Consider the following 15,703-nt stretch of genomic DNA (forward strand, 5'->3'; position numbering starts at 1 on the left):
TGTGACTCTTCTGGATTTTCTCCATTCACAATAATGTCATTGGTAATTTCTTCTTTCAATTGGTTTGAAGAATTGATCTGTAATACTCTAACTCATAGCTAGAAAAAATATTATTTTCATGTTAGAGCAGTTCACATACAGTATATATGTGAACCTAGTATATCTGATTAAAACAATTTGTTTTAGATTAGAACATTTGGACTATTGGCCTCAGCATGGAAGAATACAAAGGGCACCCAGTACATAAAGAACATGTTTATTTTCTCAGGAGCTCAGGAAATACATATTCTGTATGCACTGCTCCCCTCCCCCCACCTACCTCCCCCTCCCCCCACACATACACCAAGAGAAAAGGTGGCCACCTTTTGGCCAGTCTGTATTTCCACGTCTATTCCTTTCTCTTTAAGCATGAAAGAAAACAAAAGACTGATTGAAATGATACATTTTATTTGCTCCTCTGAATGTTACATTCTTCTGATTATATCACCATGATGCTATCTCATTTAACTTCTAGAAGACCTCTTCTCTCCACTTTCTTATCTTCTTTTTCAAATCTCCTCCTTCCCTGGGTTACCAATAAGTTACCAGTGTCCAGGCTAACTCGCTTCTTGATAATGGAACTTCCCCTGCTTACAGAGAAGTAGGTGTGAGGTTGGAACCAGGTCTGCTTTGGTTGCATCAGAAGGCAATGAAGACTCGTCCACCCACTGTCGGACCCAGAGAACTGACACAAAATAAAGGGCCAGAGCCTTTGGTTCTGTCTTCAGCAATATTTATTGGAAACAGCGACGCTTCCCGTGGTTAAGTTTATACATTAAGCAGTAAGATTTGCCTTTCACTCCACATGATCCACTACCGCAGGTGGCACATCCAAAGCAGCACATTAAACCTCTGAAAGAATCTGTACAGCTAGATAAATAGAACTCTGGATGCCTAACAGGACTTTAATGACTGATACAAAAAAAAAAAAAAAACCAAAAAACCAATAAACGAAGAAAACCACTCATAAGTTTACGCACAGCACTGTACACACAAAATGAAGAGGAGATAGAAGGGACAGAAATAAAAGTCATGACTGAGTTGGGAAAGAGTTTTGCATATGCAGCCACACATCTTAAACTGCTAAGCACAAAAATCATCTTTATTTGGTCCTCATTGAGGGCAGAATATGCACAAATGATGTTCAAAGAACACAAGGTGAAAGTGGAGTGGGAAGATAGTTACTGTTTCTTGGTCTATGAACTAGTGGGAAAATGGTTTCTAGTGTTTTTCTTCTTGTGTCTCTATACCAAATGGATTCATGAAACATGTAATTCATAAATAAGACTGAAGTGAAGATATCTGTTCCCCTGTCCATGTACCTTCAGAAATGCCCTGTATATATACATGGTTTCTGTACAGCAAGAAATTTAAGCTTGGAAACCAGATCTCTTCCCAGTTCCTCATAATGGAGAATCTCTTCAGCTCCTCCCTCAATATGCTGACTGCTAACTGTCTTACTTAGAAGTAAAATAGGAATCCCCCTCTGGCTTTAATAGCAGGGAGGGAAGAAAACCGGCTGTACCTCAGAAATAGGCATAAGCTGTGGAACAAAGGTGACCGTTCTCAGAGAAGGCTTTGAACCCACACTCAACACTTTTATATTGAGAGCATCAAGGGACTCACTCATTCAGACCAGAAGACAATTTGCTGGTGAGGGAGGCTTTCTTTGACAATTCTGTGACTCACATGTCTGGCAGGGGTCAATGTGAAAACGAGAACTTTCTCCTCTATTTAAATGGAGAACCTGAGACCTTGAGATGGCCCCGGGTGGTAGATAATATCTCCGGCAGGATGGTTTATCTGTGATGTGGCTGATGGTCATATTCTAAGAAGCCACATCCTCCTGAGAACTGTGTAAACAGCAGTTCTGTGACTTCCGGCTGGTCTCAGATGGTATTTAAAAAGCACATGCCATGCCCACCAGGCTAAGAAGATACCATCCATCACCATGACTCTCGTGGGATCACACAAGTCAACGAAACATACTGAGTGGGGCTTGATGACTTGGACCACTGCAGCCTGCACTTGGGGTGTGTTGTAAGCAGCATTACCAAAGCAGTGGTTAAACTTAACTATCTGGGTCAAGAAGAGGTGAGCCAGCCAGCATAACATCCTAATGGGGCAGAGCAACCAGAATCTCCACATAATTGATGGGGAAGAAGCCTGACTGGCCATGGAGCATCCCCTCATACCAGTTCTCATCAATCTGGTTAGTGAGTGTGATGATATCACCCTCTTTAAAACCCAACTCCCCTTCATTTTCAGGTTCAAAGTCGTACAGAGCTCGGCAGCAGGGCTGATCCAGTGGGGCACCTGGGAGTAAGAGCAGGAGAGAAGAACACAGAAAGACAAGGGGAATTTAATGCACGTATCTACCTCCTGCTGCACCTGCCCAGCGTGCCGTCCCCCTTGGTTCCTCCCTCACTCCTCTTCCCGCTGAAGCTTCCTCTTGCTACTGGTCCCCCGTGTCTGCTGCATGGCACCTTGCCCTCTAGCAGTCTTCAGAAGCTTTCTCATGTTTCTGGAAGTTGTTGAATTGCTGTTTCTATTTCCAGTATGAAAAATTGGCCACATCTATCCTTGTGATACGTACAACAGGGTTCATCAAGGTTGGCCTTGCTAACAATGCCCAGAGATGGGAGACCCAATGACTTAAGGAGTATTAACGAGATTTAGGTTCAAAATGAAGCATGGCCAGAATTCTTTCCATGCTAGCACTTTAAGATCTCTGCACATGTGAAATAATAGAGTTTATTACACAGACAAAACTTTACAACTTCAGAATAACAATGCAGTTCTCACTTTTTAAAAATAAAGTACCCCCCCCCCAGCCTCTGGAAACCGTTGTAATGTAGTAAAAATAAGACAATATAAAATACTGGGTTCAAGTTCTTACTCTCTGTGACCTTGCATAAAGCACTTTGCTCTCAGGTTCTTTGTCTAAAATTGGAACTAACAGTAGAACTTACTTTTCACAGTACTACTCTGGCTATTAAATGAGATTATATAAAAATGATATAATTTACACCTTTGCGTTATATATTGCATATATAAATATGAGGTGTGCATCAGAGCTACGGCATAGAAAAAATAATATATTCTTCCTTGAGTTAAATAATGAAGGATGGGATCATAGCTTAAAAGGGATCTATGTTAAATGAGCAAAATATATTAACACAGCAGGCGCACACATATGTATATCGACGCAGACAAGTGCATACAGCTCCATGCCACCTAGATGGCTTTGAAGGGGAACAATGAATTTTTTTTTTTTTTACTTAGAGAAAGCAAATTAATGAGTCTCCAAAAGAAAAGTGAAATATGAGATTGGTTTTTGAGCAGGGGGGAAGCAGGTTACCTATAACTTATATGACTAGTCCTTGTAACCAGATAACTTTTAGAAACCACTGCTGTTTATCCGCACACTGCGGGCTCTGAGCAGCAGAGCTAAGCACAAGGGGCAGAGAACTCCAACTGTCATCACACACCTCACTTTTTTCCTTCATGGTCTCCTGAAAGCATCTACGTTTCCTACTGTAGAACATCAAGCACTGGGGATGCAGGGAAAACAGGAGAAAGCTGCATATGCTTAAAATCCATATCCAGTATAAGATAGTTCCTGTTCTTCAACCAAGAAGATTACCAAGGTTGAATGTATTTCAAGCACAGGTTTTTATCTGATCTGTGTGTAGGGGGTGGAGAGCAGTGGTACCACCTAAAAGAATACATTACTGGCTATACATCAATATTCCTGATAGAAAATAAGTTTTAGCTTTCATTGTACCAACCTCTTACCACAGCACGATGAACTGGCTGGAGGGTGGGGAGAGGAGGGAAGTCTAGCAGATGCTGAGACTCAGAATATATTCATCTACAAATATATTCACCCACATGTTTCTGTGACTCAAGAAATCCAACTCAGCAAGTTCCTGGAGCTGCTTGCTGTCTGTGGGTTACAAGTGAGTGTATGTGGGCACGCACTGCCCAGGAGCATGATTCCACATGCAGGCAGGAACCACGGAAGCAGAGTAACAGGAAGAAAAGATGACATCCCTACAACTAAACTCACATATTAAGGTAACTGTAAGACCACAAAGGAGGGTCAAAATCAAATGTGTTTGTTCGAACACTTAAGTATGTGCTGATGATGGACAGTGAGAGGAAAAAGGGACTTACAAAGAAAGCTTTATAGAGGAGAGAGAGTAAAGGAGGGGAAGAGATAATCAATGAGACAAGAAGGAACTCCTTTAAGAGCTTCTACCTGACAAAACCATCCTGTAAGAAATATATCATAGTGGATTCCTTATGCAGACAGATTGGACTGCTCCTAGAATTTCTGGAAGAGTGTCAGTGGGGTGTGCCCAGGCCTGGGGAATGGGTTCTGCAGGCCTCTGCTCCTTACCTGCAGGTTTGGGAGTGCCCGTGTGGGAGAGGCCCCCATTGGGCTGAGTGCTGTCCCCAGTTGTAAACTCCAGGCTCATTCGAGGTTTAGGCTGATATTCCCTTCTAGGCTGAGATGAAGCTTGCCTTATTCTGCATTAAAAAGAAAAAGGGTGGTAGAGTATGCAGCCAATTAAGGAGAAACAGAAAAGCAATACAATCCCGAAAATGCTTAGGTCACCCACCAACCTACCACTGTGGAGTATGGGAAATCTGAAAAGGACGCTTAGTTTTCTTATCTGTGTCTGTCTCCATTTTAGTGCTGTGGTCACACCCTCTGCGGTTATACCCTCACTGTCTTCATCCTTCCTCTCACTTTCTCCCTCATTTACTCAGAGCTCCCTTTGCAAGTATGCAGGGTGCTAGGTGCCAGGAACTCAAAGATGAATAAGTCACAGTTCCTACCCTCAAGCAGCTTATGGTCTGGAGGGGAGACAGAACATAAACAACTGATTACTGTCAACTGTAGTAAGTGCTGCTATGGAGATAGGACAAAATGCCACAGGAACCCAGGGGTGGAGCTCGGGGTGGTGAGGAGTGTACCTGTCCCTGGGGAAGCTGGAGAAGGTTTAAGGAAAAAAGGTAAAAGATAGGTAGGAGTTATTTCTAGATGCACAGCTGTTTCCAGAAGAAAGTTATTTCTTGTAGAGCTTGAGAAGGTACGGAGGGAGGAAAGGGGGAAATACTGTGTGCTCTGGAAACAGCACAGAGGAAGGGGGAGAGAATCCAAGGGAGACAGGAGAAAGGTGGAAAGGTACAGGCAGTAAATGTATTCTGCACACCCGGAAGTATTTTCCACAGCTTCAGGTGTTCACACAGCAAAGTGCACAGCAGATTTGCAAGGGTGGGGGGAGTTTAGGGTATGGCGATTGTAGAATGACAGTGGCTTTGAACATATTTCAGAGGAAAAAAAGAAAAGTGGCCTTCATGCTCAACAGATGTCACAAAGACATATAATATTTCTTTAGTACACGGAAGTGCATGGTTTTAAACCATTCTAGAGGCTTCAGAGTGTTACACATAATTCCACAAGGGTGCACCGAGGAAAGAAGAACAATCCAAGCACTAGTCAAGGAAGATACTGAGGAGAGGAAGAGGCTGGCCAGATGGAAACGGGTGAGGTCGTTTCCCGTAATACAGCACCGTAATTGGAGGCTGCCTTGTGCATTTATAGCCATATCATCAGCTATGAGAGTCGACCCTGGCCATGAGCTGAGAATAAAAGCTGCTGAGGCAATCCTTTGATGTACATGCATTTAGTTTAACTAAAATAACACATATGATATAGCACAGGGCTACCGCATACAGCTGTGCAGCCTGTGTCCTGCAGCTCTAGGGAGTCTCATTCATGAATTAAACCACCCCAGCCTGGCTACGAGGCCCATCTGAGGAGGTGGAACAGACATAAGAAAGCAGCTCCCTCTGATGGACCTCGTCACCATTCAGAGAAACACAAGGTATGGAACGACACAGGCTTTCCAACAGGTTATGCTTAAACATGAACCCCTGTTGCACCACTGTGTGACCCTGAGCCCCAGTTTGCTCGTCTGTCAGGTGAGGCTAACAATACTTGGTTTACAGGGCTCTTATATGATTGATGATGATACACTTTCAGTACCCACACAGAATAGCTGCTCAGCAAATCACATCCATTATCATTAGTAGAGTCCTGGTGTCCCATCTGTGGCATCCAAAATACTCCCTAAGTATTTAGCTCTCATAAACACAAGACTAGATTCAACCGAACAAAGTAAAACAAAGCCCAAGACGATATAAGATCAAAACAAATGGTCCCTAAGGTGTCTTTGTAGGATCAGCAGGAATGTTGGTGGAAGGTTTTCTTCGAATGTATTCTAATATTTCCACTTCTTTATACACCATTTCATAGCAAGCAAATGGAAATGGAAAATGCACGGAACTGTAAAATACCTTTCTTCCAGTCTGACTGTGACTTGCTGCAGGATCTGGACTGCCTGCTTATGGTACTCCAGCTGGGCTTGGATGAGCGCAGACAGCTGGCTCACCTGTTCGATCTGCAGATCAACGGGGGAATCACGCCTCAGTTACCAGGTTACTGACCTTAGCCAGCGGCTAGTGCCCAGCCCACACGACACAGCCACCCCGGACACACGGACCAGTGCTCAGCGATGCCCGTGACTGTGTGGTGAGCCAGGCTGACCGATAGATAGTTTCGCAGGTTACAAACTGATTAAGGATAAGAAAGCATCCCTGTGTTTGGAAACTCTAGTGCTATGAGAAGAAACTTTAGTCAGAATCCTCCTGAAGATGACATAACTCTCATCAAACAGTCTCATGCTTAGCTACAACCTTCTGATTAGGATTTGGCTTATTTTGTTGATTTCCTATAGGACAAAAGATGCGCTGACTAGAACATTCTTTGCTCTCTATACTTTCCTGCCCAGTCAATATTAGTGCTGTTAATAAAAATGTGGGTATTGATCTCTCACATGAAGCACTATGGGAGACAGTGTGGTATGATGGAAAATCTTTTGTTCTCTCTGACCCTCATCTGCAATGTAAAAGGGTTGAGTCAAGTGACATCTTGGGTTCATTCCAGCTCTAATATTCTAAGCATCTTTGGTTACTCTTCATGTTGCATCTTGTGTTGTGATCCAGCTGAATAATTGCCTCAGAGGCCATGCTGCCCCATGAGTTTTGGGGTGGGGTAGGGTCCTGGGTGAAGGGAAGGAACACTGTGATTCGGGTCACCCTCATCCCCACGGTGTTCCTCTTCAGTAGTTAGGTGGACACGTTGTTTTACATCAACACACACTCTGACACTGTCTCTGGATAGTGTGAAAGTCTGGATATGTTCAACTTGCCTCCCCTGTCACCAGTCAGGGGGGGTGATAAGTACACAAAGGCTCTGTAAATATCTTGGCAGAAGTTGGTCAGCAACTGATGGGGCCGGAGGTGGGGATGAGCAAGGACAGGCAAGCTGGTTAACAGGTTTTATGACACGAGCGGTCGGATTGTAAGTTCTAAAGCAATGAATAGTAATTCAGCACTCTGGAAATGTGAAGGCAACTTTTAAACTATCTCATCTATGTCCCAAATGTAGTATCTATGCTACAATCGTCAATCTCAATTGAAATTATCTTTGGAAAGAAAATGTCAACTTTACCTCAAAATACAGACCATCTTAACCTATGTTGGACACTCACTTCTGAATACATTTTACTTGACTGATATTCTTATTTAATCTGAAGTCAATCTGCCTTACATTTCACATTTCAACAGAGTGTTTGCTTAAGCTATTGGACTTCTATAAATCATCAGAAACATTCTTTATCTCCCCACTATTTATAATACTTTAAGATCATTAGCAGACAAAAATCTAGTTAAATCAAACTATAGGACTATAGAAAAAGCTTCACCATTTCTCAGTCTACTTTATAATTTTAAATAATTTAAAAGAATAACCATCTACTGAAGTTCTCGCCACATAGTACAGTCATTAACATTTTTAATTACATAACCCTTTAACTCATTAATCTTGTGCCTCAAAGCCAAAGCTAAATTAAAAACCACAGGAGAGTCACTCACATCCATCTCTAAGAGATTGAACATGCTTGACTCAGCAATTTCTTTAGACTCATCAAATTTCTCCAGAGCCTGACGTAGCTCTTCATCTGGAATCTTGCCTTGTCGTTTCTTCTTGTAATCAAAGTCCAGGCGTCGACCCTCCAACTTCTTTAAATGATGCTGAAAAAGTCAAGGGTAGGAATATGCTTTGAAAGGACGTACAGAAAAGGCCTATTTACAGCTCACTTCCCCATCATGCCTATTAGCTTCCAAAATAAGACAGGCTAAGTTCTAAAACATCATGTCACCAGAAAAATAAAGAAACCTGCATCACTAGGGCAAACGCTTCCAAATGCTAAAACATTTATGTTGGGAAACATCTTTAAAAATAATTAATAGCAAGAAAGAAATTGTGGGAAATACCAATACCCTTTATTTTCTACCCCTGCTGGGTCAAAGCTAAGGTGGAATATATCCCTCTCCATCCCATGACAGAAGCCAGGAATGTGTGTACACACACTACACATTTGGAAAGCACAGGTATATGGGGTTCACAAGTCCCCATCTTCAGGGGAAATGGTATCTCATGGGAAGGCAGAGGAAAAATGCTTTCCTTGAAATGAAGTGAGATAGCATTGTATTCTTCCTTTTCATATCATAGAACATGAGTGCTGGAAAGGATTTATCTTTGAGGTAATCCAGTCTGTTAGAATCACCTAAGATGCTTATTAAAAATATGGATTCTTGTTCACCTGAATTAGAATATCCAGGGCTGAGGCCTAGGAATCTATGTCTGAACACTTACCCTAATTGACTGATGTAGCTTTAGGTGAATCATGGATTAAGTCTCCCATCTAACAGATGATGACACTTAGTCATAAGACCTAACTTGGAAGGGACCTAACACCATACACTGCGCATCAATCCCTCTTTGCATCACCCCAGATGCACACATTCCAGGTGTGTGCCTGCCCAGCCTTGTCTGACACCTCCACTGACCAAGTAGGAAAGTAGTTTCCCAAAGCTACAAAGTATTTTTGTCCTATGAGCAGCAGTGTTTCGCTACTAATGGGTGGGAGAAAATGCTAGACTTTCCTTGATCCTGGGTGTGCAAGGAGTAAAAGGGAAGGAAACAGAAACAGAGTTGGGAGTGGTGAAGAAATGAGAAGGAAGGAGGAAGAATATCCTCGACCTTCCGGCCCACCTTACACCCCGCCTCCAATCCATGCCCTGATCCAAACTAAATGTGTGTATCTTTGGAAGGAATATTCTTTTAAAACATCTGAACTTGCAGTCAGCTGCAGGGTAGAGTACTGGAGTCAGGGTTACATGTTAGATTTGGAGTGAGTCTGCCACATACTAACTGTGGGACCTTGAGCCAGTGGTAGAGCTGAAGGAGATTTAAGCTAGAATAAGGAGATCAGGGAGACTTCACGTTATGGCACTTCATTTTACAGTCATGAAAATCAAATTTCAGACAAGTTCAACAAATATTTGTTAAAAGAATGAATGAGTAAACATTACACACCTAGTTCTACGTAAAGCCAGTTGAAGTTTATGATTTGGAATAGCTAAACTCTTCTACATGTTTTAGAAAGAGGATAGTTGGATTCTTCCTCAATCCTAACAAACATTACGAAAATATGAAATCACATGTTTACAGAGTAATAGAATAATTACGTATTTAAGCTAACAACTGGTACAGTTAGCATTTTAGAAGGTGAAATCGCCCCCAGAAAACCACAGAATAATAAAGAAAATTGTATATTATCAGGGAAAGGATATTACCCTCATGGAGAAAAAAACTTGAAAAAACTTGAAAATTGAACGCAGAGAAGTCAAATGTAATACTCAGGAGTGGCACAATCATCATAATATTGGGGCTAAAAGTACTGCATTTCTGGTTTCTCTCGATTTATCATGCTGGATTGTTTTGCAATTCACATGCTCACTGATGACAACATGAACGGTAAGCTTTACAAAATGTTTCCTAAAGGAAAAGGGCACCTGCATCTGTACAATTCCAACAGCCCACTTCCCAAATAACTAGCTGCAGATACCTGAATTTCCCTCAGATCTTTGTCATGAAGATTCTGAAGGGGGTCAATGAAGTTCTGCTTCACTTCCATGTCCAAAGAGTCCTTCACCTCCGAGAGTTCCCGCATGGCCTCCCCCACCTCACCAAGCGCTGGGCCTGCAAGGGGATAACTAAGCACTTGTACTCGTTAAAGAACAAAGGTGAAGGTGAAATGCACTTGCAATAACAGCACCCATCACAGACGAAAAACCTGGGATTACTGTCTGTCTTCTGAAGACAACCAAGACAACAGACAGCATATAATGCCCTCTGGAGATCAGTGTATTTTCCACCTGAGACAGTTCATGAAAGTTCACTGAGTACAATAGACTCAATGCCCCCAATGGGTGGTAGAGGGACCCCTTATTATAAAGAACATAAAATTTTGCTTTTCCTTTAAAAAGCAATTTGGAAGCTCCCTACCCTCCTTTGTAAGTGCTTGCTTTCCCTTAGAGGAGACCTCTTTAAGGCCAGCGCATTCAGCAAAAGCAAATACCAGGAGCAGAGAGCAGGGCTCAATCAGGAAGGACAGTCATTTGCTGCGACCTCACATTGTGAAGGAGTGAAAACAGAAGGTGGTTAATATGGCAGCTGAGGGTCAAAGGAGAGAGGGGTGAAGGAATTCACCTGTGGTAGTCAAATTAGGTACCCTATATAAAAGAGCAGGGAACAAAGAGAAAGCTCAGGGGGTGGGGCGTTGACTCATGCTGACTGTGACAGTTCCCTCTGCCCCAACACTCTAGTTACCGCCAGACACGTGCAACGGTAAATGTCCAGGCATCTGGATGTGTCAACCAGCTGCTGTAATGATGGGATCTCATTAGGAAAAAAGAAAATAAATAAAATTCCTAAGACAAATGACACTAAAAATGATGAAACGACTCTGAAAACAAATTTGGGGCCCATGTGGACAAGACCTAAAATTGAGAATCAAAATATAAAATGGTTTGGATTATTTCCTACAGGGTTTTCTTAGTGGCACTAAAATCCCCATGGACAAATGAAAATGTGAGGAAGCATACACTACCGAAGTTGCAATCATCTCCAAGCTCTCTTCCAAACTTGAGCATGGCCTCTGCCAGCAGTGCTTCTGCCTGAGGATAGCCTGGCCCTTTCTCCTGGCCACGGATTTTTGACATGGTGTTGATCATGCTGAGCTTAGCTCTGGAAGCTGGAGACAAAGAGATAAGAGACTTTCAAAGCAGGCAACATGATGTAGGAGGGACAGGGCTGGGTGGGGAGTCAGGCCTTCACGGGTCTCTAAACCAGCTCAGCTACCGAAAATTGCCCCTCCACCAATGTCTTCATCTGTAATATGTGCAGGTTGGTCCACAGATAAACACACGCCTGCTCTTTTAATCGCTAAACTCTCCCTTTCTCTCAGAATCTCAAGAGGAATTTAATAGAAAAGGCAAAGCTCTTCCAGGTGAAGATCCCATCTTGCCCGTCTTCCTGTGCCTTTTCTTTTTTTATTTTATTTTTTTTAACATCTTTATTGGAGTATAATTGCTTTATAATAGTGTGTTAGTTTCTGCTGCATAACAAAGTGAATCAGCTATACGTTTACATATATCCCCATATCTCCTCCTTCTTGCATCTCCCTCCCACCCTTCCTATCCCACCCCTCTAGGTGGTCACAAAGCACCGAGCTGATCTCCCTGTGCTATGCAGCTGCTTCCCACTAGCTATCTATTTGACATTTGGTAGTGTATATATGTCCATGCCACTCTCTCACTTTGTCCCAGCTTACCCTTCCCCTTCCCCGTGTCCTCAAGTCCATTCTCTACTCCTGTGCCTTTTCTGATACTCTCTCCATTGCTGTGGCCCTTCAGTCCCTCTGTGGACCTGGGTGGCCCACAGAAAGCACTTCAAAAACTACGGGATTATGTGATCTCGAAGTTTTAGGATTCTACCTTTTATTTCAATTTTAGGAGCCTATAGACTGAAGTAGGAAATTAACTGATAACTCCTGCAGTGTGGGCCTTATGCCATGTTTCACTTACACCATGTATAAAATAGAACTATTTTCAAAATCACTTCTCAACTAAGATTCTAACAGTAAACAGTCCCATGAAGAACAGAAATATTGTGTTCATTAAAACGACTTAATTACTTTTCTCGCACATAACTGCTTCTGAAAATTAGTTTTGTGCCACAAAGACAGCATTTCAATTTCTTTTTTGCTTTTACTTTTATAAAAGAAGATGCCTAGAAGGCAAATCCAGTTTTCATGGAAGAAACAGCTTTATTAGCACACTGTTAAAGACAATGATTTACTTGATGCTAGGATACTACGGTTTCTCAGGTTCATTATCAGAGTTGGGAATGTACATTAACCTAGAATTATGCCCAGGATTCCATCTGCTTGGAAACCCCTGAAAGAATCACAGCTAAAGCACACACTTCCAGCATTTAGTGGCTGCCATTTCATCTTGAACATTTGTTTTGAATAGGTTTTAATGTAAACTTTGGGCTTCAAAGGTCGAATCTGCAGACAAAGAGAATTATTATGAGAGGTCACCCTCCCAAGTTTGCCCCAGGGATATTATAATGAACAAGACAGCTATGGCCTCTGCCTTTATGAAGTTTATAGTGAACTGAGGGTAGCGTCTATTTTAAAAGCAATTAGAGTGAAGTGTATATACTAAGTGTCATGTGGGGGGATTACAGCAAGTCACGAAAGTATATAGCATCACCCTAGTCTGTAGGCGTGGGCAGCGCAAAGAAGGTTTCAGGTGAGAAATATCTTTAAGCTTAGAATCACATAATGAGTAGCAGTTAGTCATGCTAACAGATGTAAAGCCTGGTGGTTCCTGGAAAAAATGTAAAATTCACATTTTCTTTACTTTGCTTCTCATAGAAAATTGTATCATACACGTTAAATTTAAAAAATTGAAAATGTCACATGATGACACATTTTGGGGGGGGAATGATATAATTAGAGTATATATTCAAAGACTTTTCTACAATAAGTCATATCTGAAATCCAGGAAAGACATAGTCCCTGCCAACATGCTCACAGTAGAGTGAGGTGTCAGATACATAAACAGTGGCAACAAATGTGATAAATGCAATAATAGCTAATACACACAAGGTACCAGGGAAACACAGAGGAGGAGTAACATTAGCACAAATAAAACCGAAATAAGCAGGCCCAGACAATAAGAGGTACCAAATGAACAGAAGGAAAGAAGATAAATGGAGATCAAAGAAACCGAGTAATGAAAACACACACGGTGGTTAATCCCTTCAAGTCCTGTTTTCACCATTTTACACTCTAAAGATTTATTCCTTTTACGAATTTGGTTACTGATTTGTGCTTAGATCTTGGTTCTGCTAAGAGCTGTCTTCCGGTAAGTAATTACCTGAAATAACTGTAACAGTTTAATATACTGTGGCTGATTTTCAAATGCATCATTTTCAATGTTGTTCGATTATGTTGTTCAATTCTTCCATTAATTACTTAGGAACATCTTGAATATGTTCTACATTTTCACGAGAAGGGGGAAGAAAACCATATTCTATTAGCTTATTTCTTCAAATCATCTAAAATACTTATTGATTCATATATTTGAAGAGACCAGCTTTTAAATTTATTCACAGCTATTAACTATTTTTAAGACTCTTGGATTAGTAAAACTTCTGTGTTCTTGAAAAACATCATCAGATGTCTGAATTAACCATTTTTAAGTGCTAACATAATTATTTTTAAATGATTTTTAAAAGCAGTACTTGAAGGAACTTCCCTGGTGGTCCAGTGGTTAAGATCCCATGCTCCCAATGCAGGGGGCCTGGGTTCGATCCCTGGCCAGGGAACTAGATCCTGCGTGCATGCTGCAACTAAGAGTCCGCATGCCGTAACTAAAAGACCCCGCGTGCCACAACTAAAACCCGGCACAGCCAAATAAATAAAAATTAAAAAAAAAAAAAAAGCAGTACTTGAAGAAACAGAGAGGAAGCCTGGAAAACTACAAATTTAAGACACTAGAATTCCTATAATATGATCTCAGCCTAGACAGCTTCACCAAGTTAGATGTGCCCCTAGGGACCCTTCTCTTCTCTTCTAAAGGGACCTAACTCCTCTCCTTCACATTATCTTTATATCTGCCATAGCTTTAGCCTTTCTTTCAAATTGTTACAATCTCTCTGACTAAGCCCCCATCTTTACTTTCCCACCTTCGCTATTCTAGTTCAACCTGCCCCCCACTGGGTTTACTGCAGAAACAGCTTCCTAATAGCAATCTCTCCCCTGGCCCATGAGAGCAGGATACTGGTATGCTGCTCTGCGTATCTCCCAGCCAGGATTAGCATATAGCTGTACACGCATTAGATGTTTAACCTTGACTGCTGAAGGAAAGAATAAACGAATAAATAGACTATCTTGGGAACTAGTAGGCGGTCATGGCAGTGGTTTTCATAAGCAGACTCTGTTCATATCCTTTGGCTCACGTGACTGACAGCCTTTTGAATCATAACAGAGAATGGGAACTAGAAAACTTGTTTCTTTTATGAAGAATAAAAAGTGTAGCAATCTAATAGAGTTCTTTTGCAGAGAGAAGCTACCTGACCTATACTGAAAACAGGGCTTTAGGGCCAGTCCAGACTGTGAACTGTGAGACTTGCCAGTGCACTTCCCCTACTGGTCCCCTAGAGCAGCGGTCCCCAACCTTTTCGGAACCAGGGACTGGTTTCGTGGAAGACAATTTTTCCACGGCTCGCCCACTGCTCACCTCCTGCTGGTTCCTAACAGGCCGAGGACCTGTACCGGTCCGTGGCCCGGGGGTTGGGGAGCCCTGCCCTAGAGAACTGGCAGTCAGGTTCGAACCCTCTGGGCAGAAGACTGGAAGATTCTTCTCTGGGGAATACAACCAACTCAAGAGAAAAGACCTACAGATATTCACAGCTGGAAGCACCCAATGCAACAACTTCAGGTTGATTACCCTAGAATGAAGCTATAATAGTAAATAAGCACCCTCCCTTGACTCAGCTTTACTGTCCTACACCTAAGGGGAAAAGGTTAGCCACTAACATCAGACTTTGAAGAAAGTTTCTAACATGAGAGAGGCAAAACAAAAAAGGAAATTGTAAAAAAACAAACAACTCAGGGAAAGAAAAATTACTATCATTAACATTCTTAGGTGTCTACGATACTTTATCAATGAAATAAAAAAGAAACAGAGAACTCTTAGAAATTAAAATATAATTTAACTTTAAATATGAATTTCAATAAAACATAAAATTAAAAAAAATCAATAGAAGCACAGATGATGAAGTTGAGGCAAATCCCCCCAAAAGTAGAACAAAAAACCAGAGATTAAAAAAATCGGAAAGAGAACATAAAATGAGGATCAGTCCAGGAGGTCTAGCAGCTGAATAATGGAAGCTCCAAAAAGAAAGAACACAGAAATAAAAGGGGAAGAAATTCTTTTTAAAAGTTCAAAAATTTCTGAACTAACAAACGTGTTCCCAGATTGAAAGGGTCGATCGAATGCCCAGGACAATGGATAAAAGGATCCTACCAAGGACTATTAACATGAAATTTCATAACACTGGAGACAAAGAGACAGTCCTAAAACCTTTCAGAGAGGAAAAAATAGG

The 15,703-nt window shown here is 41.7% G+C and overlaps 1 protein-coding gene across 1 annotated transcript in view; it reads right to left on the reverse strand.

Annotated features, from left to right (window-relative positions):
- Window positions 1-761: 761 nt before the first annotated feature.
- Window positions 762-15,703, reverse strand: part of SH3GL2 (SH3 domain containing GRB2 like 2, endophilin A1) — a 205,191-nt gene continuing 190,249 nt past the window's right edge. The window contains exons 4-9 of the mRNA XM_036856783.1: window positions 11,133-11,276; window positions 10,089-10,222; window positions 8,050-8,208; window positions 6,412-6,515; window positions 4,445-4,575; window positions 762-2,355 (exon numbers count right to left, since the gene is read on the reverse strand). Coding sequence (XP_036712678.1) covers window positions 2,156-2,355; window positions 4,445-4,575; window positions 6,412-6,515; window positions 8,050-8,208; window positions 10,089-10,222; window positions 11,133-11,276 — 872 coding nt within the window. The 3' untranslated portion in view covers window positions 762-2,155. The remainder of the gene's footprint in view (window positions 2,356-4,444; window positions 4,576-6,411; window positions 6,516-8,049; window positions 8,209-10,088; window positions 10,223-11,132; window positions 11,277-15,703) is intronic.

The sequence above is a fragment of the Balaenoptera musculus genome, chromosome 6 (genome assembly GCF_009873245.2).
Source record: "Balaenoptera musculus isolate JJ_BM4_2016_0621 chromosome 6, mBalMus1.pri.v3, whole genome shotgun sequence".
NCBI lineage: Eukaryota > Metazoa > Chordata > Mammalia > Artiodactyla > Balaenopteridae > Balaenoptera > Balaenoptera musculus.